The sequence below is a fragment of the Carassius gibelio genome, chromosome A9 (assembly GCF_023724105.1).
Source record: "Carassius gibelio isolate Cgi1373 ecotype wild population from Czech Republic chromosome A9, carGib1.2-hapl.c, whole genome shotgun sequence".
Lineage (NCBI taxonomy): Eukaryota > Metazoa > Chordata > Actinopteri > Cypriniformes > Cyprinidae > Carassius > Carassius gibelio.
In genome coordinates, this window is record NC_068379.1 from 30,815,242 (window position 1) to 30,838,733 (window position 23,492).

A 23,492-nucleotide genomic window follows, 5' to 3' on the forward strand; every position below is an offset into this window, starting at 1 on the left:
TGTGTCACCTTAGTCTTTTAAAATACCTTTACGTATTTGACAGTTACTGAAAATATGATGATTTAATCATCTTAACAAAACTCTTATAGTGGATATGAAATATTCTCAAATCTGTTCGAATGCATAATATTATATATTGAACACATTGTCAATACGTGTATATATACATTTCAGGGATGTGTTACAAAACCTTTTGTCATCAGAAGCCATGATCTCATGGATGTAGGATTGTGGCATGTTGGTTGTTTAGTGTTGTGGGAGAAAAATCAAAATCAAATGGCTCCATTTTACACTAAATACTACTTGTATCCAATGGGATTCAACATTTCTACCGCAAAACAGTAAACTCTTGTCAGCTTAGATTGCTTTTGAAGGTTTAAATGCAAACCATGTGCTTTGACATGTTTTGAGCAAAACTCTCCAGTTACAGTGCAACACAAATATTTGGATTAGTTTGGGATAAGATGATGCATACAAGAGTTATGATATCATGTTAATTTTTTTAACCACCCCTTAAGTGTGGTAGGACATCAGAAAGGATAGTATAATATGATAATAAAACTCCATTTAAAAAACAGCTTTTACTTTGCAACAAAAACACATTATAATATGCTTTTTTTTTTTTTTTTGACCTTCAATTATTTTAGAAACTCAGACAGGATATTATCAGATTAAATCGGTTTCAGACAAATATCAACTGTTTGGTGGTGAATAACTTTTTGCATTTGACCTATGTGAGCTATTTTGACAGTTTAACGTAGCCTACATCATATTTGTCTAGACACATTACAGGTATTTAAACCATCCGTTTACACGGTCTCTCTCACTCGTTCATTCACATTCATTTGTTAAAATGCTCCAGTCTCTCGTAGCTATCTTAAAACCATCGTTGTCATTCTCTTTAAAGACTCGGGGAGGGGTCATGAGTTGGTAAACATTTAAGTGACGTACTTTTAACGCGTCGCTGCCTGCTTCTCCCGCGTACGTCATTTGTGTTCGACGAACGAGCCGCTTGCATGCTTTCTTTTACTGTCTATGCTTGCATGTGGAAATGTTTCCTTGAATCCTACGATGCGTTTTGATATAAAATGTCCTCTGAAAACAGCCAGCGAACGGAACCTGGAGCTCAGGAAAATCGTGCACAAAAAGAGGAGCTGAACAAGAAGGTTTCCTTTCAAAAATGCTTTGTATAGCCTATATAATATCACAACTTTATGTAAAATTGGCAGTACGTTAACTAAATTTAATAGTAAATTATGCTTTTAATTAATGTTTGCAAACATTTACGATTCATTCACAGATAAAAGAGCAAAAGATTGTCGTTGATGAGTTGAGCAATTTGAAGAAAAACAGGGTATGTATGCTGTCTACTCGTCTTGTTATATTAATTATACTGTCATAAGGGTCATTTTTACATTTTGAGTAGCAGATTCTGACAAAAACAAACTGCAGTTTTCACAGTGGCATGCGAAAGTTTGGGAACCCCTTGCAGAATCTCTGAAAACATTTCTAAAAAACAAGAGAGATCATACTAATTAATGTGTTCCGGGAAACACAAGTGTCTTCTGTTGATTAGAAGGGCAGAACTAAATGGAAAAAAAATATATTTCAACAAAATAAGAAAAATTTGCACATCTTCATTGTGAAAAAAGTTGTTTCTTGTTTCCTTCTGGAGCATCAGTGAACGTTTGAATCTTTTTTATAGTTGTGTTTGAGTGTCTTAATTGTCCTCAGTGTGAAAAGATGCATCTAAAAATCATACAGACACTGCTGGAAAGGGTTCAAATATGCAAAGATGCTGGAAAACCGGAGAATCTGCAGGACCTTAAAGATTTTTCTGAAGAACAGTTCTGAATTTAACTGTTCAGAACAAACAAGGGACTCATGCACAACCATCACAAAACAGAAAGACAGTCATTGGTCATCCAGGTAACAGCACACAGCATGAAGAACCAAGGGTTCCCAAACTATTGAATGGGGTTATTTTAATTATTTCAGCAATTTTTTTGTGTGTTGTGGACTGAATGTAAACATTTTATTTACAATATCTTACTCAGGACAGTACTAAATAAAAAAAAAAATAACATTCATTTAGTATGATCTCTCTTATTTTGTAAAAATTCACATTTTCACAGATTCTGCAAGGGGTTCCCAAACTTTGTCATGCCACTGTACCATATATTATGAAAAACATTTTAAGCTATAACCAGTAATAGTATAATCAATTATCTTTGAAACCAATATTTCCAGTTATTTTAAAAGCATCTTCTTCAATAAGCTTGCACTGTTTCATAACACTTAGCGATTTTGAAAAACAAAGAAAAAAGGACCAGAACATTATACACACATCATGCATATAATCTATTGCTATTTTCCAAAACACTGGGATTCAGATAATACGATGTCATGTTTTTCTTGAGAGTATTGCATGTAATGTCAATCGAAGAGATTTCCAAGTGTACCTCAAGGTCAGCGGTCTTCTCATGGCATACCTTTAGATGAAGAAAATAGGACCTGATTTCGTTTTTGAAGAATTATAATGACTCCTGTTTAGATTGTAGATTTGTTAGTACATCATGTTCTGGTACTCATAAGCTTATTCTTACAGAGAGTTTACACCCTGCAGCCCAACAGCAATATATTCTTCCTGGCAGACAAAGGAGAGACCCTTAGCACTTGTAAAGGTAAGATTTCTAAACAATGAATCATAAATGACAAATAATAACTGTACAATTAGAGCGCTTCCTAATACGACCATCATCTTGTCTCTTATAGAGGATCTGGATAATATGAGAAAAGAATATCGAGATATATAGTGCCTTGAGATCATGTGCGGTATCTGCTGCGTGGTCAGTTTGACCACAGCGCATAATCCCCTGGACAAGCATGTCCATGAAAATCTCAAGCACAGAGGGCCCAACTCTAGCTGGGACATTACAGAGCCAATCTCAAACGGCAGTCTAGTTTTCTCTGCACATGTGCTTCACATGAGAGGATGCTTGACACCTCAGCCTCTTCAAGATGACAATGGAAACATGCTTCTCTGGAATGGAGAGGTATTTGGTGGTCTGAGAGTAGAACAGGGAGAAAATGACACCAAAGTTGTTCTCCATCACCTGTCAATGGCTCAGTGTGCCTCAGATATGCTATCTTTACTATCGCAACTCAGAGGACCATGGGCCTTTATATATTACCAAAAAGTAGAGCGCTGTATCTGGTTTGGGAGAGATTTTTTTGGAAGAAGAAGTCTGCTTTGGCAATTCGATCCTGAAGGGACATCTTTCACACTTTCATCAGTTGCTTCCCTGCCAGTAGATAATATTCAGTCCCAATGGCAGGAAGTACCACCTAGTGGAGTGTACCGGTTTGACCTTAAAGACTCTTCACCTTTACGTCCATTTGTATTTGAATTTTTTCCATGGGTTTTCCACAGTGGTGAAGAGCCAAATGAAAGCCCGGAATCGAAATGCGTAGGTCTTCCCAGATCTGTCACTGTTAATAGTTCTGGACTTTACCTGACCTCTCCTATTTGTCCAATGAACATATCCATTTCATCATTTACAACTGAACGAGATCAGAATGTTTCTCAAACCTCTGTTGAAAATCTGAAAGGATTTTTAACAAACTCTAAAAAGAAAGCAGTGGTTAGCACGCTCATTGGTATTCTAAGTGAGGCAGTCCGTAAGAGAGTACAGTACCTACCTGCTCAAGAGGAAATGGCGATCCCCAATCATATGAAAGCTGATATTGCCATTCTTTTTTCTGGGGGAATTGATTCAATGATATTAGCCGTCCTTGCTGATAGGCACATCCCTGCAGACAAACCCATTGACCTGCTCAATGTTGCTTTCAAAATCCAAGAACCAAAAGTGCCTCCCAAGTCTTTGAAGAAAGGGAAAAATAAGAAGAAAGGCTGTGACGCTGATGAAATGCAATTGGATCAACAGAGCTTTAACTACTTTGATGTGCCTGACAGATTAACCGGTAGAGCTGGTCTGCAAGAACTAAAAAAACTCAGTCCAAAGCGCAAGTGGAACTTTATCGAAATTAACATAACTCAAGAGGAGCTTAAAGAAATGCGACAGAAATGCATCTGTCATTTGGTGCACCCTTTGGACACTGTTCTGGATGATAGCCTTGGATGTGCCGTCTGGTTTGCCGCCAGAGGAATTGGTGTCATAAATGAGGGCATAGAAGAACTTTATACTTCAGAAGCAAAGGTAACTTTCTTTTTCTGTTTGCACTTGAATTGTGGAAGTCCTAGGTCATACTGTATAAAATTATATGTTCCTTTTCTCGCAGGTGGTTTTGACTGGCATCGGAGCAGATGAACAGCTGGCGGGATACTCCAGACACAGGGTGCGGTATAAGAACTCAGGGCTGGAAGGACTCGTCAAAGAGCTGGCTATGGAATTGGGACGAATATCCTCCAGAAATCTTGGAAGGGATGACCGAATCATTGGGGACCATGGAAAAGAGGCCAGGCAAGAATTACACTTTGCAGCTCAAGGAATATTTAAGGTTAAAGGACTTGGACCAAAAATGAAATGCTATTGTATTGTACATAATACATATTCTTCTTTTATCTCAGATTCCCGTACTTGGATGAAGATGTAGTCAGTTTTCTTAACGGACTACCTGTGTCTGAGAAGGCTGACTTGTCTCTACCTAGAGGAGTCGGAGAAAAGCTGTTACTGAGGTTGGCGGCTATTGAGTTGGGATTGGGACTCTCTGCTCTCTTGCCTAAGAGAGCCATGCAGTTCGGCTCCAGAATTGCTAAGTTAGAGGACAGCCATGAAAAGGCCTCAGATAAGTGCAAAAGGCTTTTCACCACCTAATTTAATATTCTGACAGGTGTCTTTTCTGGTTCTGTTCTTTTAACATGGATATGCTCCTTAAATGATTGGTTTGGGCAACTGGGAATGAGTACAATTAACACATTTATGGCAATAAGTTTTATTCTGTATGTCATTACATGTTTGAACTACATTAAATAAACAGAAGGATTTTGCAGTTGGTCCTTGAAGTATTTGTCACATTCTATGTATGATGGAAGATTTCCCACATCAAATCGTCCAGATATCCTGTGCACTTACACAGGCCTCCTAAAATAAACCGATGGTTATTAAAGTAATTGAATGTCAAAAAACACAATGCCTTAATATATGCCAGTAAGTAACCTTAATATGAGCCATGAGAGAAAGGTCCCTGGTGCATCCCGCTCTTCAAGGGGTGCATTCTGCAAGGAAGAGAGTTGCATTACGAAAAATAACATGATAGAACAGCTAAATAAATATAAACTGTACCTTCTTCTCACTGAGAAAAATGTCCAAAAGCGGAAGTGAGGTTCTTGAAAACAAGTAAAAGCAAGGACACTGCAAAGTGGGGATAAAACATTAAAGATATTGACTCTAATATTAAGGATAAATAGTATTGAAATGTCATCTTGTATCAAACAATACAAAAAAAACCTACTGCATTATGTGCATTACAGCACTAAGTTGCTCTCTTTGTCTTTACTTTGCACTTCAAAGAACCTCTCTGTGAATTTCCTCAGGCTGAAATCCTCTTTGAATAAAGTATCTCTGCCAAAAGATTTTTTTTTTTTCTCCAAATTTTAAACCCATTTTAAACATTTAGCTGGAGTGCATTATTTAATCTGATGCAGTTTATACCCTCCGATAACTAGTAAGTGTTCATCCACAGCACACAACTTGACCGTTAGCTGAAGACAGGCAACAGCACCATGTCTGTCCTGCAAACACATTTGTTTGAAAAACAATCAGCATATTAGAATAATTTCTGAGGGATCATGTGACACTGAAGACTGGAGTAATGGCTGATGGAAATTTTCTGGTTTGCATCACAAAAATAAATTCTATATTAAAAAAGAAACTATTTTATATTGTTATAACATTTTTTTCTGTATTTTTGATCAAATAAATCCAACCTTAATGAGCATAAGATATTTCTTTAAAAAACATTACAAGTCTTACTGATCCCAAAATTTTGAGCGGCAGTGTGTGTGTGTGTGTGTGTGTGTGTATATATTTTAATTGACAAATAGCTCCTTCCCATGTTGCTCACCTCATTTCTTCTTGTTCCATCATTGATTATTTTAACATTGAGGAATTCTTGAGCCCACTGCTGGAATGCTTCATGGTAAAGATCATTCGTCTGTTCAAAAGATGATACAGTTTATTATTTTGTGCAAGATAATCATGCAATTCAAACAAGGACTGTAAAAGCTGAATATTGTCATATTTAAAAACAACAACAACTAAACAGTTATTATGCACTCACAACCACATAAACTGTGTCCACACATCGTGTTTTGGTCAGTGCCTGGACCCAGTGTGTGATAAGGGCACATGGTCCGACAGGAAGCAGTGGCTTTGCAATGCCTCCCAGATGCTTGAAATTCCCGGTAGTGTCATTCTCGATGTCCCTTTGCAGTCTTGTTCCATAACCTGCAGCTAAAATAACAGCTTTCATAGTCAGATGAAAATGAAAGTGACAAAAGCTTTTTTCTGCATTTGATCTTACAAAAAGTTGGTTAAACTGTAAAGTTTTACACTTTGGAAAGGTTTCGCCAAGATCGTTTTCTGGGTAAAATTGTTTTGTTCAGTTAGACCCACACATGCGCAGTAGGTGCCACAACGTTTTAAAGCCAAAGCACTCACACATCCGCTAAACTAACTTAGCTCATAAATATAAGTGATAGGACGTCGAAATCATTTACACGAATCTTTTTAATTTATTTTGTTAAATAAAGCAATATATCTTGTCGAGTTGTAATATATATTTTATTACCTTTTTGTCTATGTCTTTATTAAATATGTGCATTGACGTGCAAATTATATATATATTTTTATTAATACGTAATGCAAATTATAATAATATACGATTCATTTTGGACTATGTACATGAATATAGACGCGTCTTTTGTGCTTTTGCTTTTTTGAATACCATACTTTATATGACATTAATATGTTGAAAAGTTTGTATCTTACAGTTTGTATTTTTTAGGGTGACTTGACTAACATTCAGTCCATGGAATAGCCTCTGACTCATTTAAAGTATGTTTATTAATTAGAACTGCCGCTTTTAAATAAAATAATAAAAATATATTATAATCAAAATACTAATCAAACTCTATCATGAGCTAGTCCTGCATATTGCACTGACCTGACCGCTAACGCGTGCAACAGCGCCATCTATTGGTCGAGCTGAAGAGTTGCAGAAGCGTCACTGGGCGTGACTGGTTGCTAAGAGCACAAAATTAAATTCAACAACTTTGAGGGGTGTTTTTGAAAGGAAATTAATTAAGGAAAATTTTAGCTCCCAACATAATTTTTCTGGCTCCCTTTGACTCCAGTTTGCGCCTGGATTACAGAATGGTCCACCAGATTGTGAGGGAGCTGACTGTGGGAATGTATGGTTTTAACCAATTTCCTTTATCAGTCTGCTGGTACCCAACTATGACCAGAGCTCCACGTGCCAGTTGCCACCAGCATATTACGATACAAAGTCGGTCAGATAAAAATAAACAGATTATACCATGAAGGCTCTCTGGCACAGAAGTTACATTGAGAAATGCATACACGCATACCCAAGATTTATGGGGCCCTAAGCAGAATTTTATTTGGGGGCCCCTTCGTGTCGCCAATACGACTGATCAATGTCAATGCTTGATTATTCACACACTATAAATCTAGCGCACCCATTATCAGTTTAATTTGTTGTAGCTGTGTGTGTTGTTTACATCACACCAATGTTTTTACCCTTGTGTGATTTTTACTTGTAACAATATAACAAACCCAGAAGAGTGCTCAGGTGTTCATTTGCACTTTACCATTCAGTCTTACAGTACTAAGTGTTATATAATGTGGTGTACTGAAAAGTAGCTAAATAAACCAGTAGACAATGCATTTACAGAAAAGAATGTTATTTTAACAACATAAATTATCAGAACGTCAGAAAATCGTCAGCATAATCACTACCATAATATTTGTAAGAATAATATTTATATAGGAATTTAGTTTATGAATATGCTTATAATAAACGGTTTTAGTAATTTATTTAGAATAATATATACTTTTATCTATGTTCTAAAAAAAAAAAGAAAAAAAGCACCTTTCTTTAAATGTTGTTCTTTGATTTTAGTTCATTCCTTATTAATTTAGCATTTTTTAGTCTTGCTTTTATATCAACAAGTGGGTCTTATTTTGTTGTTGTTGAATTTCCTGTACTGTTCTTGATAACTTTCAAAGAATTATAAGATTTGATAAGAAGGATATGATTTCAGAGAATGGTTCTCGTATTGCATAAAGTCTCAAGTCAACCCTTGGCACAGTAAACTCTCTCTGAACTTCACCCTGTGTTCAGGTGTCCAGCTAGAAGTTCGGGAACAGGGTGCAACAGTTCTGTGTGCCCTGGCAGGACAAACTGAAGCAACAGAAACTCATGGCAGAACAGATGGGCTACCCGGCCATCCTTGACCTTCTTCTGTCCTCTTCAAACTAAATGCAATATGTGGGTCAGATAAAAATTGGTCTCATTATACACCATCCCAAAAGAGATCACCCAGTTCCATCCAACCAATCAGTCACCCATGAATGTAAGTAACACTCTCCCTGCAAAGCTGTCGTCCAGACAGAACAGAAGAAGCACCAAATGCAATAAAAACAGCTTCCCATTGACTACGTGCTGACAGGCACTGGATAAACTGAGCAGATTGAGTACCTGAGCTTCTCCCGGTCGATGACAGAACAGGTCTGGTCCAGCGGGTAAGTGGCCAGCACTTCCTGTCTTGAGACAGCACTGATCTGTTAGACTCATAAGACAGGAACATTATTCCCCCTGTGGGTTTCTCTGTAAACATTGCTTACAAGAGTTGCTGTGTCTCTTGTATTGCTATTAGTGTTAAACTATGACCCGTTTACAGGCTGTGATTCCAAAATGATGCTATATTCCAAGAGTGCTTCCTTTTCGGTCAGGTGTCTGGACCGAGTCTCCCCTGGATCGTCTGTTAAAACACTTTGTCAGACAGAACTGTCCGCACCTTCATAACTGTGGAAGCTTGTTTCTGCCATGGAATAAAAATGATATATAAATGAAAATATAGTATAAATAAAAAGTTAATTGTGATAGTGTTAATTGTGATTTATTATTTTGCAATTAAAAATATATTTTGGAATTAAAATAATATACTTTATCCCCTCCTACATTTTAAGTTCGCACAGCATCGTCATCGACAGCTTCTGGCGAAATGTAGAAAGTCTCCTCACATATATGGAGAATTTAGCTGAAGATGCCAGAATATCGCAAGTGTTTACAGCAGAGATTGAAAGACAGAGAAGAACAGGGAATCCATCCCTCAGGTGCTTTAATTTTAAAGTATGCAATGAAGTAAAAATGAAGTAGCTAAAATATGAGGCCTTTGATAATTCACAAGCATAATTTGTTTTCTTTCTGTTTTCTCCATTGCAGTTTGGAGATAAATGGCAGCCCTCCTGTGCCTCATCGTGATAATAAAGGTATTTCAATTGAATTATGTATGACAGAGCGATACTGTATTGCTGGCTAAAGCAATGAGGACTATATCTCACTTACAGATGTTTGCGCTATATCATTTCTCACCAGGACTGGCAAAGAGAATGAACGTCAGTCTGCAACTGGGGACAGAGAAACACCAGCTCTTTTGCCACACCATTTAAGATAGAGGGCCAGAACTGCCAACCCCAGAGTCAGAACGGGACAGATGTCCTGCCACAATGCCCCAAAACAAAGGTTGAATGAAAATACCTGAAAGGTCAAGAACTGCCATGCACACCAAAAGGTGATTTAAAAAGAAATAACATCATTAACTTTGAATTAAAGCATATGCAAAACAGACCCATTTGAATTTCTTTTAATAAATAATCATTTATTAATATGTAGGAAATGTCCTTTCAACACAATGTCAAGAATTTATCTTCAGTTTTAATGGGGGAATTTTGATTGCAGCATCTTTAACTTCTGAAGTAATGTCTAATCCAAGTGGTGCCCTAAAAATAAAGGAAAAATGTTATTACATCAAAACAGACTCTTCACATGTACAATCAGTGCTGGGTAGATTACTTACAAACCGTTACTGATTCCAGTTATATGAGGGAAGTTAGTAATGTAATCTATTCGATTTTACACATTTTAGGTAATCTAACTGGAATACTTTTGACCTTACTTTTTTATCACATAGATTTGAATAGGTTTATTTTGTACCAAAATTATATAAAAATACAAAGAGATAGAAAAGATATTCCATACTTTGCATTAAACATCACATCAGGGTTTTCCAAACTGGGGTTTGTGAGTTGATGAAAAGCCATTACTTAATTAAATCATAAAAATGAAAAAAAGATTACAAAAATAAGATTTTTTTTTTTTTTACAAAATTGATTATGCATTGAAAATGTATATAAATCCAATTTATTTACTAACAGAGCAAATACCATTTGTGACCCTGGACCAAAAAGTCACTGGGGTATATTTGTAGCAATAGCAAAAAAAAAAAAAACCTTATATGGGTAAAAATGATCAATTTTAGCCAAATATTGTCCGATCCTTATAAACCATACATCAGTGGAAATCTTATTTATTCAGATCTCAGATGATGTATTATCTCAATTTTGAAAAATTGACAGTTAAGTGTTCCAGGGTCAGATTTGAACTTACTTGGGTTCATAGTTGACCTCTTCGGTGTGGGACATGATCCCCTTTCCTTGCTTTAGTCTCTCTACACCATTCCTACCAACAATAGTGAGGAACAAATGTCACTGTCTTATTCATGCCATTAAGACTATAAGGCAATATGCATCATTTTATGTTCTTACCATGCAATCATGACTCCATTATCAGTGCAAAACTTTGATGGAGGGCAAAGCAGATGTAATCCAGTGGCATCTGTGACAATTTTCAGAGTCCGTCTGATGTATTCATTACTTGCTACTCCCCCTGAAACAACCTACAGAGGTGCACAAGTGGAAGAGTAGAAGTTTTGGTTGGGATAGAAAGGTTAGTGGAATTTTCACAGAATGTCAATTCACCACAGGCATTACAGTTTTTCAACTGTACAATGATTAAGCCAAGCTCAAATGAATGTTAATACTAAAAAGCCTCAACCGAGTCCTGGAGTGCTGTGAACTTACCAGAGTTGGATTATGCTGTGGTAGAAGACCTTTGGATTTACAGAACAAAATGGCACGATGTGTTCGTTTGGCTATATGAGACGCCACGGTGTGTTGTGAGGCAGCGGCGATGTCTTTGACGCATGATAATAACTGTCCTTTTTCAACACCTGACGAAACATAACATTACAGTTATATAATAGTGGTTAGGATTATATAAATACACATTTTATGCAATTACAATTAACATATACAGCACATACAAATAAAACATTTTCACATTTGTGTTTAACTATTTTATTGATACTTCAATATGAATGAATACATATATATCCATAAAATAGTTAAAATCTAACTGAAAACCCTATATTTTTGCACAATATTTGTGTTCTGTACATTTATATAAATACAATGTGTGTGTGTGTGTGTGTGTATATATATATATAATCTATGTAGGCAGCTCACTAGCTTTTGGAAACTTTTGTTTAAAAGGAATAGATAAAGTACCTTCTTCTTTCTCTTTTTTGCTTATTGCCAGTGTCACCTGGTTTTGCAAACCAGCAAAAGAGAAATTGCAGTCGTAGAGCTGCCCCATGGGTGACTTGAAATGAAAAGCGAATCGATCTCCTTCTTTTGCCAGAAGCTCTATGGCCTGTCCACCGCTCAAAGACGAGCACTCTGGGTGACTGCTAAGAGAAAGTCTTCTAGCAATCTGTCATTGAAAGCAAAGATAAATGGTTTATATTACAAACATCCTGCTGCTCTCACTGTGTTTGAAACTGTCCTGATATCGTGATACCTTATCTAAAGTGTCCCCGGCTGCTACATCCAATGTTTGCCCCAGCAGAAGAAATTCATCTATTCCTTTGGCCAATGCAAGAAGAGAATGACCCCCAGAGACAAGGAGCACAAGAAAAGGGAAGTCTACGGGGTGTAGCATTCTTACAGTGAGGGCGTGTGCCTCCATATGGTGTATAGGGATGAACGGCTTTTCGTGAAGTCTCACAAACCTCTGACTGAAATCCAAGCCGATCCCTAAGCTAAGAGCGAGCCCCGGCTTCACTGTTGTGGCCACAGCTGTGAGTTCACTGGGTTCAATGCCACTTCTGTCCAAGGCCTCCTGGACAACTCTACAGATGTTTTCTCTGTGTAGGCGCTGGGCCACAGTTGGGATAATTCCACCCGTCCTGTAAGAGAATGAGTGGAATTAAATGCACATAATACGCCATTAACGGAGTCATTTATATCCTTATCTTATGTATATAAATATATAAGGCAAATAGTTTATTTTTAAATCACCTTTTTTGTTATTCCTGGATTTAACTTAAATAGTCCTGATCTGAAAATGGCCGAACATAATGAAAAAAACCCTTATAAAATATAATTATATTACAGTTTTTGTTTACATGACAGAATTCACACATTTTATTATTATTTATTTTTATTTTTTTTGAGGGTTTTTATATTAGGTATGTAAAACCAACATACAAGCCATTAGTAACACTATTGTCTAAAAGCCTGTGAACTTCTCTAGTGTAAGAAAATTGGTAAGTAAATAAGTAAAATGATAAGTTTTTTGAGTAATTCTGCTATGAATTACTTAAGTAATTCATAGCAGAATGTCCAAGCTGTTCTTTTCTACACAACAACAGTGAATAGTAACCACAGCTTATATTTCCAGTGAATAACAACTTTGCTTTCAATCAGTTTCTTAAGCACAGCTATTATAGCTCAAGAAGATAAGTCAGTGTTGTTATTGTTCACTAAAACTAAATAGTTTTTCTTAAAATAAGACTGACACAAAATATAATTCTATGATAAAAAACTTAAGTTAAATTTATAAATGTTGCCTTGGCAATTGAGTGAATAAGTCTAAGTACTAAAATTACTTAAACTAACACGGAAAAAAATAAAGGAAAATAAAACATATGAAAACTAAAAATATAAAATAAAAGCTAGTTTAAAATATTGATAATATAATATAATACTATAATATAATTAGTGCTGTCAAGTGATTGACCGCGATTAATCACATCCAAAATAAGTTTTTGTTTACGTGATATATGCGTGTGATGTGTATATGTATTTTGTATATATAAAGACACACACATGCATGTACATATTTAAGAAAAATATGTTGTTTATATATTATATATTTATATATGATTTAATTTATATTAATATGAATACATACATGTAAAATCATGTAAATATTTAAAAAATATATGTTCCACACATGTATCATGTAAACTAAAACTTATATTTTGGATGCAATTAATCACGATTAATCGTTTGATTATATTACAGATTTAGTTCATAAACAACACTAAAATAACCCTACTTGAAGTATAGTGCACAGGTCATATAGACCATTTTTATGATAATTTTCTCGTTTCTTAAGACCTTGCAAATGTTTCTTTAACATAATGAAAACGTGGTTAGTGTTGTTCTATGTATCATCAACTGAGGTTATTTATGAAGCCAGTGGCTATCCTTACTCAAGGTGTGTCAGTTTCTGAGAATGCAAAGATTCGCCCAGAATCAGTCCAGTGTCGTCCAGCACAGCCGCTCCGGTCTCATCGCAGCTCGTCTCGATACCCAAAACTAACCTGCGCCCTGTCCTGAAGACTCCCTGTGACGAGCAGCGCTTCATCAGGCACACATCAGCACCACTCAGAGCGCGAGGGAGCATGCTGATTTAATTCGACGGGAATCTCAAAGGCTACATACGCTTCAACAATTCAAAAGAATCCAATAGACCGCTAGACTTAATGTAGTTCCTTGTAAAACTTAATTTATGAATCTGTCCGATCAAGGCGTTACATATAAATACGCCCTACTCACAACAAACGAAGTTGGGTTCCGTTAGACTTCCTTTAAAATGAAAAGGATAAATAGTAGTAGAGAAAAAAAGATGCCTTGGCCAATTTAATGCATAAACAAGTATGCTAAGTCCAAAATAAAGAACAATACGGGATAATACATGAGGGATGAAGACTCACGTGGACGAGATGTTGTACACTGAATAAGATGAGTTCTTCACACTTTGCTGCTATAAATTAGGTTCTATGACTATTTCCAGCTATTATTTGATATTTAAAGTCCATTCTTTACTAATAAGGTAAAGGCATGTTAGCTTCACGCACATTTCTGTATTCAAATCCATTCATTCCGTTTCTGGGTCACGTTAGCCTTGTTGACAAATATAAATAATACAAATGCATTGCATTTGGTAGTTTTTACGGATTTTTGCAAAGTAATTTTTTTTGTAATATGCAAGTTCATAACAATTATTTTTGAAAAAATATATATATTAAAGTCAATGTATCTATCTATTTTCATACATTTCTGTATTACAACGTTCATAGGCTATTTTCAGTTTTTTTTATTCTGTTTTTTTAAGTTTTAATAATTTTGTATTTTGTCAGTTTCATTATTTTTTAATGTCTATATAGTTATTATTTTCTTATTTATTTTAGTTTTAGCTAGTTGTTTCAGTACATTAAGTTAAGCTAAATAACTAAATAAAAAAAGTTATTTATTTATACCTCAGTTCAAGTTTATTTTATTTCAAGTAATGAACATTTGATTATGGTTTTAGTTAACTGCAAACCAGGTTCGTGATGAGGACATTTTGAGTCTGAAGTCTCAGACAGCTCTTCAGGCAGTAACTTTTACTGTCAAATTCTGCTTCTACAGATGACATCAGGAAAGGCCCAGACAAATTATTAAATGAATAGAACAAGATGGAGCCACAAGCCAAATTAAGAAAAAGGAAATGGACAAATATGATACTTGGGGCGGATCTACCGGGGGTACCCAGTTGGCAGCAACGAATTAAAGGTTATGGCCAATTTGAAAATTTACAAGCGCGAATCTTTCGTGATTCGTGATCCCGCTACGAAGTCCCGAACTGACTCAAATGATTTGTGATCCTCAAACTGACTCAAATGATTCGCGAATCCGCTTTGAACTCCCGAACTGACTCAAATGATTCGTGATCCCGCTCCGAACTTCCGAACTGATTCAATTGATTTGCGATCCCCAAACTTACTCAAATGATTCGCGAACCCGCTTTGAACCGTCTATGCTTTGAACTCCCGAACTGACTCAAATGATTCGCAAACCCGCTCCGAACTCCCGAACTGACTCAAATGATTCACGAACCCGCTCCGAGCTCTCGAATCGATTCAAATTATCTGCGATCCCCAAACCAAGGGGCAAGGAACTCGACCGGAAGTTGAAGTCGGGTGGGGGCTGCCATCTTCTAGCAGAACTTCACTTGCGTTAGCATTCCCATTGACTCCCATTCATTTTGGCGTCACTTTGACAGCGAATAACTTTACATCTGAGGCGTTTAAAGACTCTGTTTGTCCATTATTTATTTCTAAAGATACACGACAATGTATAAAGGGCTCCATTGCCTTCTATGTTACATTATGGCCCCGTATAAACAGTTTTTGTAAAAAATAGGCTAACGATTGCGTCATAACCACTCGGCTCTCTGTCGCATTACCATACAGACAGGTGGAGAAGCTCGCAGGCAATTAACTTAATATGGCGTACTGGCGTTACATTTTAAAATACTATACAAAATAATTAATCAGAATACTTACTCCTGCTCACTCACGACAAAGAACTCCCCGCTCAAGCTCGCCGTCTCCGCAAGATTAACGATGGAAGTTTGCACGCACAGCCACTTAGAAGATTTACATCTGTCAGACAGGTTGCTGACGTTGTCAAGCTTCGTTTGAGTCTGCGCGTCAGAAACGGAAGTGCTAAAAAACGCTAAAACTGGGCTTCATTTGTCTCAATTGAGTTCCAATGGGGTTGCTGTGTCCATTTCTTTTACTGTCTATGCCCCAAACTGACTCAAAAGATTCGCGCACCCGCTCCGAACTCCCAAACTGACTCAAATGATTCGCGATCCCCATAAATGACTCAAATGATTCGCGATCCCGCTACGAACTCCCGAACTGAATCAAATGATTCGCGAACCCGCTTTGAACTCCCGAACTGACACAAATGATTCGCGATCCCGCTCCGAACTCCCGAACTGACTCAATCTGCCTAGGGCACCAACTCCCAGAGGGGGCACCATCCCAGTTGCTCCAAAAAAACAAACAAACAACAAAAAAAATCCTCCATTCTGCCATCCGCGCTCGCGACCGCTCGCAACTCATGTTTGCGACTGAATGTTCATAATTGATGGAGGAATCCAATCAAGCAAAGAGAAAAGAAAACTAAAAGTAAAAAACAAAAAACAATTAAAAAACAGATAAAGTTGGCTTGACGTTGGACGTTGGACGAGTCTCAAATTTAGGGACCGTCTCTAAAGTTACATGCATATTGGTATACACTTTGGAAATGTCATTGGCTGTTAAAATCTGGTGTTTCTTATAATAAAGGGACATATTGATAACACCGAACCTTTTAAAATGCTCTTAATTACATGTCGATGCATACTGTATGCATTAGGGAGTGTGGTGGTGCTTCTTATATGAACTGTTTCAAATGCAAGACACTGATTGCATGAGATTAAGTTTGGAAATGATAGCCTGTGTCCTTTTGTGTGCACATATATTTATCATCCAACTGTGATAACTGTGACTAAATTCAGTAAATTAGGTCTGCCATATGTTGCCACCCCTCAAAAATTCCTGCCCACTTCTCGCCACCCCATCAATATTTTTCTAGATCCGCCCCTGCGATGTTCTTCCAGTTCTTTTGACTCCAGTTGATTGGGAGAACCTTTCCTTGTCCAAATACCCACCAGTCCTCCATTAACTATAGACCACAGTTTGAAAAAGCTAGGCAACACTGGCCTACATCATTTCACGAGGACAAACACGTGATGTCGGCTCTGAGAGGCCACTTATTCACTGCCGATCAGAAAGCTAAAATGCAAGAGTACATGACAGCAGCTGTAGAGGCTGCAGGATCAGGTGAGGAGATGGGAATGGATGCCGTTGGCGCTGTGATTGTGGACCCAGAATCTGAGCAGATTGTTGTGGTGGGTCATGACTTTAAGCGAGGCTCTCATCCGCTTCATCATGCTGTCATGGTCTGTATTGATCTTGTGGCCTGTGGGCAAGGAGAAGGTGCCTACAATTATGAGAAATATCTAGCCTGTCGGTTTAGCAGTCCTTTAGGAATGCCTGCTATGCCAAAGAAACCAGACAGCCTTATATCTGCATCGGATATGACCTTTCCATCACCCAAGAGCCGTGTGTGATGTGTGCAATGGCTTTGGTCCATTCAAGAATCAACAGTGTTTTATGGAGCGCCCTCTGCAGATGGTGCCTTGGGAACCCGAGTATTAAATTAATTGGGAAAAAGATTTAAATCATCACTTTGAAGTGTTTAACGGGGTGATGAGAAATGCATGTGAGGCTTTATTCAAAAAGTGATTTAAATGTGTGTATATATATATATATATATATATATATATATATATATATATATATATATATATACATACAATATCGACATTTTAATTCTTTTTACGTTTTGACTTTTTTTTTTTTTTTTGATAGGACCATAATAAAAAATATGGAAGATAACTTCGATTGTCGTCTACTTTTAAATTTCATAGTCAATTTATCAGACCATCTATATATTATCAGTGTCTATATATATATATATATATATATATATTTTTTTAAGAAATAAAATTTCATTCAGAAAGGAGACAGGAAATTGATGAATACATTTAAATATTACAAATTATATATATATATATATATATATATATATATATATATATATATATATACACACAAATTTCTGTTAATTGAAAAATCATAAAAAATATTAATCTGAAGACTGGTTTCCAACACTGATAATGAGAAATCTTCCTTGAGCAGCAAATCAGCATATTAGATCCTGAATGATGCTAAAATTTCAGCTACGATTTTTTTTTTAAATATATCAGAAAAGTGATTTTAAAATGTAAAAATATTTTTTATTTAAAAAAAACTATCCAACCTCAACTTTTTGAGTAGTGGTGTGTATTCTATGGTTTTTAGTAAAAGCTTTACAACATCAAATGTATTTGGTATTTCACACAATTTATTTTTCTAATAAACAACAGTGTTTCTAATACTTTGCAAAGTTTTATTTGTTTGGAGCATGTCATACAACACATAACATACTCTGATCAGACCCTTTCTCAAAACAAAAGGACAAAAAAATTGGCACAGTCGAGCCTTCGCAGATATTGTCAAAAGAGGAGAAAGTGAAAAAATACAAATAGTTTATTAGGGCTATGTTACAGTTTCTCAACTTCAATAATACTGTGAGGGAAAAGAGAGCAAAGAATCGCGATGATCCAGAGTTTACAGTGACACTGAAATTGAGCTAAAAGTCAACATGCAATTTTCTGAATCAAACAATAGATGAAAGAATGTAGGGAAGAACTTGATGTTTTGTTTCAGGGGCAGAGGAAGCTGTACAAAAATTATGATGAAATATTCTTTGAAATAAGGTGCAATGATAAAATGTGCAAAATGAGACCAGAATGAAGATCGATTTTGGATTCCATGTTGAATGAATGTGAAAGTTCTTAAAATCCTAAAAGTTTTGTAAATGTTAATATTTTTCCATTGTCACTTAAAAGTTGTAAGACAAAAACTGTAAACAAAACTATATATAGTATTGTGACGGACAAATATTTTTCAGGATATCATGCCATCTGACTTTTTATTCACCTATGAAGCAATGAAAACATTAACGAAACAGCAGAAAGGTTTCATGGCTTTTAAATGATTTTAAAAACACGTTTGTCAATTCATGGCATTATCTAAGAATCAATAGATTCAGAAATGTGAAGTGAAGCTAAAAGCATAAATCTATCTTAGTGTATCAGTGTTGTGAGCACGTTTGAACAAACAAAAACTAATGAACAAAACACTTTAACCATGAAACCTGGGCCAGCCCAGATCCACAAGGATCACAAAACAACTAACAAAAACACATTAAATATCTTAAGTTATTAATGCTTGTAGAATTGTCCTCCTAACATGTCCCTACAACAATTTCTCAAGATATATCAAACAAAGAGACTCACAATTACACAGACTGTACAAAACTGCTAAGTGTACACAGCTGCTGTACAAAGTACAAAGGGTTATCTCCTCTCCCGAATCAGACAACATCTCCGAGTTGGTCTGTGCCCTCTGAACACTGGGCTTAATACTTGTTTATTCCAAAGATCCTGACTCCATGGAGTTGTGGCAGTTTTGGGATGAGAACACTCAAAAGCGAAGCTGTGTTTATCACAAAATGAGCGGTGTCATATTTAGTGTAAAAGCTGGCGAGAAAATATCTGCAAAGAGAAGAACAACAAGTGTTACACTTTAAAATAAGTACAGGATCTTATATAATAAAGGTCTAATAAATATGTCTTTAGTATTCACTATTCGCATTTCGGATGCATTTAGTTCAAAATGTTGTGAAACTGGATGGTTGATGTTTTAACACCAGGCCAGCTTTTTTGGCTATTTTCATGGTTGTAATAATATTCAACAGCCATATAATTAAAAAAAACCTATATCAGGTCTGTTAAAGGGGTTATCAGATGATTTTCCAGAAGTTGATATGATTATTTAGGTTCTTAATGACAAGTCTGTAACATAGTTACGGTTAATTTCTCAATGGTAGAGTCAAACAACACCCTTAATACTCTGTCATAAACAGCTTTTTTCAGAACAAGCCGTTTTGTAGCATTTTCCTTTAAATGTTAATGAGCTCTGCTGACCCCGCCCCTCTCTTCCAAGCCACTCTCTGAGGGACTGTTTACTTCAGCCACATTCATCATGAAATTCACACATGATTCACACGAATATAGACGCATTTAGGTAGATCGGGGGCACATTCCCTTTAAAAACAAATGTAATCTACTGCGTCTTCAGCGGCTCAGATGTCGGGAGTAAATGATGACTGCCATGTTTATTGTTACAACTATCACTTATGAGATATTTTTGTCTACATCTGCTCCGGCGTCAAAACAATGGTGGAATGCTGACAGCTAATTTAGGGGCGGGTCTAAGTTAAGACACCATTCCAATCTGTGCTGAAACACTACTGTCAATCAAACTATCTTGGGAGGGGTCTGTCTCTGTGATGTCACACAGAGATCGGCTCAAAGGGGAAATTATTTAACAAGATAAAATAAAAAAAATAAAAAAACACTGGGTGGATTTTTATCATTAGAGAGTGGTTGTGTACACACACTGCCAACACATATTTCAGTTCAAATAACTTGTAAAAGTGCATGTAGCATCCGATGACCCCTTTAAAAATGTATTTAAGAGTGTCAATGTTGTGCAAAAGATGGTAAAAATAACTTACAAAATTATTGGTGAGATTGTAAAGAATTTTCTAGATGATGTGAACTGCACGCCATAGTCCAGCTGTTCCCAGTGTGTGAGAAGTCTTGCCTTGCCCTGGTCTGGTGTTTCAAATGGTGTGCCTTTCACTGCATGCATAAACACATACATACCCTGTGGGAAGATTGAAAGATGATCCAAATGTCATACACACAATTCTCAAAGCTTGTAAAAAAAGGAAAGCCCCTCAATATTAAAGGGACAAATTACTCAAAATAAAAAATTCTGTGATTTACTAATGTCATTCTAAACCTGTATGACTTTGGTTGATCTTCTAAAGACTATTTCAGATATTTGAAATAAAACATGAGAAGTTCCTGTCCCTCCAGTAGCGCTTATATCATCTATATAGAGATGCTAAAAAAGCTAGAAATTAAATTTATAATTTATATAGATTAAAAAACAAGCTTTATTTCTTTTATTTTGTGTTTGCTTATTCTATTCATCAGTGTTTGAACCATTAAAGAAAAATCACAAAGGGATTGCAAAAGTACACAGACCTTTTTGTTCTCTCTTCATGGAAAGCTATCGTATGGCTTCAGAAGACTCTGAATATCATCCCTCTCTCTAATAGCTGCAGACTTACTACACTCACTAAATTCCATGTCAGGACTACAGAAACATTACAGTAGCCCTATGAATAGCTTGGCTTTATCATTGTGGCACAAGCTGTAATACATCATCTTTTACCAGAGAGCTTAAACTTGGTTGGTGATGTCATGCTGTTGACCTTGAATCTTTGTGCGAGCGAGTCCTTACATAATGCCACAAAGACTACTAAGGAAGCATCAACTGTTGAGACTCCAACTGGCCTCAGGGCACCGCTGAGAAAATGACAAGCCATAGACAGGGAAATTAAATGCAATATAACGAAGGATTGTTCAACAGAGGACACTTACAAAATTGTGAATAACATTTGTGAGGGTCCACACAACAGGAACACTGAAGAAAGGAATGCTCAACAGTACGATGTGAAGCATTCCTACACCGAGTGCATATGTCAGCCATATCCCCCGACTGTTCATCACACGGGTGTTTGGGTTCACTTCACTGTGGGCCACACCGACGTTCATCTTGCTTTTCTGTCGACAGATACAATTTTTTAAAATTATTATTATTTTACACATTCCATATTGACATTTTCGACTACAACAGCACAAAAAATCTGGTGTAGAGACAGTTTGCACTCAGAAATTGCTAGTATGTTTATATATGTATATATGTATATATATATATATATATATATATATATATATATATATTACTTAAATGTTTATTATGCAGCTAATTCAAATAAACAAAAAATACAATAAATAAAATTAATAAATAAAGCATTGCATTCTTCTTTAATTTTTTTTAAGAAATATATATATATATATATATATATATATATATATATATATATATATATATATATATATATATATATATATAAATAATAATAATTATTTTTTTCTTCTAAATTATTCAAACTGACAAAAAAAAAGAAAGAAACAACATTAAATTATTTGGCTAATCAATCAACTTGAATTAATTGTGAAAGTGACTTAAGTTATAAAAGTGTCTCGTGTTGTCTCATCATTACTAAAAATTATATGTCAGTGTCTATTTAGCAGCAGTCTAGTTAATTCCAATTAAATAAGATGTAGAACTGTATTAAAGTATTCAAATTTATGATCATTTTGCACTACTACAATCAATAGTCTGCAGCTGTTGTTTCATAGCTTTAAAAAAAAACTAGTTAAAAATAGTAGCGGTCTTACAGGTGAGGTCTTGTCTATATGCCAACAACAAGTTCACGAACTTACAATGGGGTGATTCTTTGTAGTACTTTGCCCTAATGCATTACTGTTCATGCGGGCCAACTTTGTATTCAAATTATTTGCAAGAGTTCAGTACTTTGGAAGAGCAAAACGGGTGGAAGTGACATTTCATGGCCTGTCACAGTAAACAGTCTGGGCAGCTGTTTGAAAGTCAATGTTACCTAATATCAAGCTTATTTTGTTTGGTTGTCTCTCATCTCAAGATTTCTCACCAAAATCAAAGCTCATCTTGATTTCTACTCACCATGTCAATTGCTAAATGATACATTTAACAATTAAAGAAAGCATCCATAACAAAATGGCATTATTTTATCTCTTATTATTGACCCTCTACACATAGATGCAATAAAAGCAAATCAGATTGAGGTCAAAGGTTGAAATCCTGTTACTGCAACATCTGTCAATAGCCACTTGGTTGATCCTCCACTCAGTGATTTTGTATTAGTATGAAGTATATATGTAAAATGTATTTAATATCCCCTGAGACGACAACAACACAGTAATGAAGAAGTAATTTTGAATAGATAGCGTTCATAACCGGCATCATGTGAACGATAAAGACAGCAGGCTGAGCGTTTGCCTTTATTCAAAATTACCTTAATATTACATAAAAATAAATGTTGGTTTTTCAGTGGCAATTGCAGGAGATAAACAAGTCCATGACACGGAGTTAGCAGCACAGCTATCTGACAAAACATCGCGCATCTTAATGTATTCTTTAATTTAACCATTTAAATTAACACTCTTTAAACATTCCTATTCTCCTGTCTGTGCTGTTATACGGAGATGCTTCAGGTTCTGCCCATGAGAGCAATGTTTTTTATTTCGCATCAAACGTTACTGCTTTCATAACAAACACTAGTTGCTTTTGTTTCACTGTACTTCCATTAAACACATCAAACAACAATAAAAGCTCTCTAATCTCCCATTATCAGCCTAATTTCTTCCATTTGGTTTTAAAAGTCGCGGCACAAATGACTTGGATTCATAACAGTTAAGTAACGGTACCTTATTCGCGTTCGGGTGAAGCAGGCTGGAGCGCTGCCGGCCTCCGCTGCGCGCACTGCGGGCTGACTCACTGCTCACACTCCGCTAGCACACAGGCTACCCCA

At 36.0% G+C, this 23,492-nt stretch overlaps 7 protein-coding genes across 7 annotated transcripts; 4 read left to right on the top strand and 3 right to left on the bottom strand.

Moving 5' to 3' along the window:
- Window positions 1-967: 967 nt before the first annotated feature.
- LOC128020169 (ASNSD1 upstream open reading frame protein-like) lies at window positions 968-3,669 on the top strand. The gene is made up of 4 exons (XM_052606854.1): window positions 968-1,166; window positions 1,301-1,354; window positions 2,609-2,684; window positions 2,776-3,669. Exons 1-4 carry the CDS (start codon window positions 1,089-1,091, stop codon window positions 2,814-2,816), a joined length of 249 nt encoding a protein of 82 aa, XP_052462814.1. The 5' UTR covers window positions 968-1,088; the 3' UTR covers window positions 2,817-3,669.
- On the top strand, window positions 2,829-5,026 carry LOC128020164 (asparagine synthetase domain-containing protein 1-like). The gene is made up of 3 exons (XM_052606849.1): window positions 2,829-4,220; window positions 4,303-4,484; window positions 4,592-5,026. The coding sequence occupies exons 1-3, from the start codon at window positions 2,829-2,831 to the stop codon at window positions 4,836-4,838; spliced, it is 1,821 nt and encodes a 606-aa protein (XP_052462809.1). The 3' UTR covers window positions 4,839-5,026.
- LOC128020166 (uncharacterized) lies at window positions 4,941-6,633 on the bottom strand. Its single transcript, XM_052606851.1, is given in 6 exon segments — window positions 4,941-5,105; window positions 5,181-5,239; window positions 5,307-5,585; window positions 5,676-5,755; window positions 6,088-6,177; window positions 6,304-6,633. Coding segments are annotated over 5 exon segments (699 nt in total). The 5' UTR covers window positions 6,496-6,633; the 3' UTR covers window positions 4,941-5,105; window position 5,181.
- On the top strand, window positions 6,492-9,897 carry LOC128020168 (ankyrin and armadillo repeat-containing protein). Its single transcript, XM_052606853.1, has 4 exons — window positions 6,492-8,789; window positions 9,237-9,383; window positions 9,493-9,539; window positions 9,646-9,897. Exons 1-4 carry the CDS (start codon window positions 8,764-8,766, stop codon window positions 9,717-9,719), a joined length of 294 nt encoding a protein of 97 aa, XP_052462813.1. The 5' UTR covers window positions 6,492-8,763; the 3' UTR covers window positions 9,720-9,897.
- A 4-nt stretch (window positions 9,898-9,901) lies between these two features.
- Window positions 9,902-14,009, bottom strand: osgepl1 (O-sialoglycoprotein endopeptidase-like 1). The gene is made up of 7 exons (XM_052606850.1): window positions 13,667-14,009; window positions 11,968-12,355; window positions 11,676-11,880; window positions 11,190-11,338; window positions 10,875-11,005; window positions 10,717-10,788; window positions 9,902-10,049 (listed from the first exon to the last, which is right to left on the bottom strand). The coding sequence occupies exons 1-7, from the start codon at window positions 13,858-13,860 to the stop codon at window positions 9,965-9,967; spliced, it is 1,224 nt and encodes a 407-aa protein (XP_052462810.1). The 5' UTR covers window positions 13,861-14,009; the 3' UTR covers window positions 9,902-9,964.
- A 2,797-nt stretch (window positions 14,010-16,806) lies between these two features.
- LOC128020167 (probable inactive tRNA-specific adenosine deaminase-like protein 3) lies at window positions 16,807-17,571 on the top strand. Its single transcript, XM_052606852.1, has one exon. It carries the CDS (start codon window positions 17,023-17,025, stop codon window positions 17,401-17,403), a length of 381 nt encoding a protein of 126 aa, XP_052462812.1. The 5' UTR covers window positions 16,807-17,022; the 3' UTR covers window positions 17,404-17,571.
- A 692-nt stretch (window positions 17,572-18,263) lies between these two features.
- ormdl1 (ORMDL sphingolipid biosynthesis regulator 1) lies at window positions 18,264-23,492 on the bottom strand. Its single transcript, XM_052606855.1, has 4 exons — window positions 23,389-23,492; window positions 21,457-21,639; window positions 20,520-20,671; window positions 18,264-19,494 (listed from the first exon to the last, which is right to left on the bottom strand). The coding sequence occupies exons 2-4, from the start codon at window positions 21,628-21,630 to the stop codon at window positions 19,359-19,361; spliced, it is 462 nt and encodes a 153-aa protein (XP_052462815.1). The 5' UTR covers window positions 21,631-21,639; window positions 23,389-23,492; the 3' UTR covers window positions 18,264-19,358.

Bases quoted from the DNA above. Each gene is read 5' to 3' on its own strand.
- LOC128020169 (XM_052606854.1), top strand. From the start codon at position 1,089: ATGTCCTCTGAAAACAGCCAGCGAACGGAACCTGGAGCTCAGGAAAAT. The intron at 1,355-2,608 runs GTATGTATGCTG...TTATTCTTACAG, and splicing joins GCAATTTGAAGAAAAACAGG to AGAGTTTACACCCTGCAGCC. The intron at 2,685-2,775 runs GTAAGATTTCTA...TGTCTCTTATAG, and splicing joins GACCCTTAGCACTTGTAAAG to AGGATCTGGATAATATGAGA.
- LOC128020164 (XM_052606849.1), top strand. From the start codon at position 2,829: ATGTGCGGTATCTGCTGCGTGGTCAGTTTGACCACAGCGCATAATCCC. The intron at 4,221-4,302 runs GTAACTTTCTTT...CTTTTCTCGCAG, and splicing joins TTTATACTTCAGAAGCAAAG to GTGGTTTTGACTGGCATCGG. The intron at 4,485-4,591 runs GCAAGAATTACA...CTTTTATCTCAG, and splicing joins GACCATGGAAAAGAGGCCAG to ATTCCCGTACTTGGATGAAG.
- LOC128020168 (XM_052606853.1), top strand. From the start codon at position 8,764: ATGACAGAACAGGTCTGGTCCAGCGG. The intron at 8,790-9,236 runs GTAAGTGGCCAG...CTACATTTTAAG, and splicing joins GAACAGGTCTGGTCCAGCGG to TTCGCACAGCATCGTCATCG. The intron at 9,384-9,492 runs GTGCTTTAATTT...TCTCCATTGCAG, and splicing joins ACAGGGAATCCATCCCTCAG to TTTGGAGATAAATGGCAGCC.
- osgepl1 (XM_052606850.1), bottom strand. From the start codon at position 13,860: ATGCTCCCTCGCGCTCTGAGTGGTGCTGATGTGTGCCTGATGAAGCGC. The intron at 11,881-11,967 runs GTATCACGATAT...TTTCAATGACAG, and splicing joins CCGGGGACACTTTAGATAAG to ATTGCTAGAAGACTTTCTCT. The intron at 11,006-11,189 runs GTAAGTTCACAG...GCACCTCTGTAG, and splicing joins CACAGCATAATCCAACTCTG to GTTGTTTCAGGGGGAGTAGC.
- LOC128020167 (XM_052606852.1), top strand. From the start codon at position 17,023: ATGTCGGCTCTGAGAGGCCACTTATTCACTGCCGATCAGAAAGCTAAA.
- ormdl1 (XM_052606855.1), bottom strand. From the start codon at position 21,630: ATGAACGTCGGTGTGGCCCACAGTGAAGTGAACCCAAACACCCGTGTG. The intron at 20,672-21,456 runs GTAAGTGTCCTC...ATCTTCCCACAG, and splicing joins CAAATGTTATTCACAATTTT to GGTATGTATGTGTTTATGCA. The intron at 19,495-20,519 runs GTAAGTTATTTT...TTCTCTTTGCAG, and splicing joins ACAATCTCACCAATAATTTT to ATATTTTCTCGCCAGCTTTT.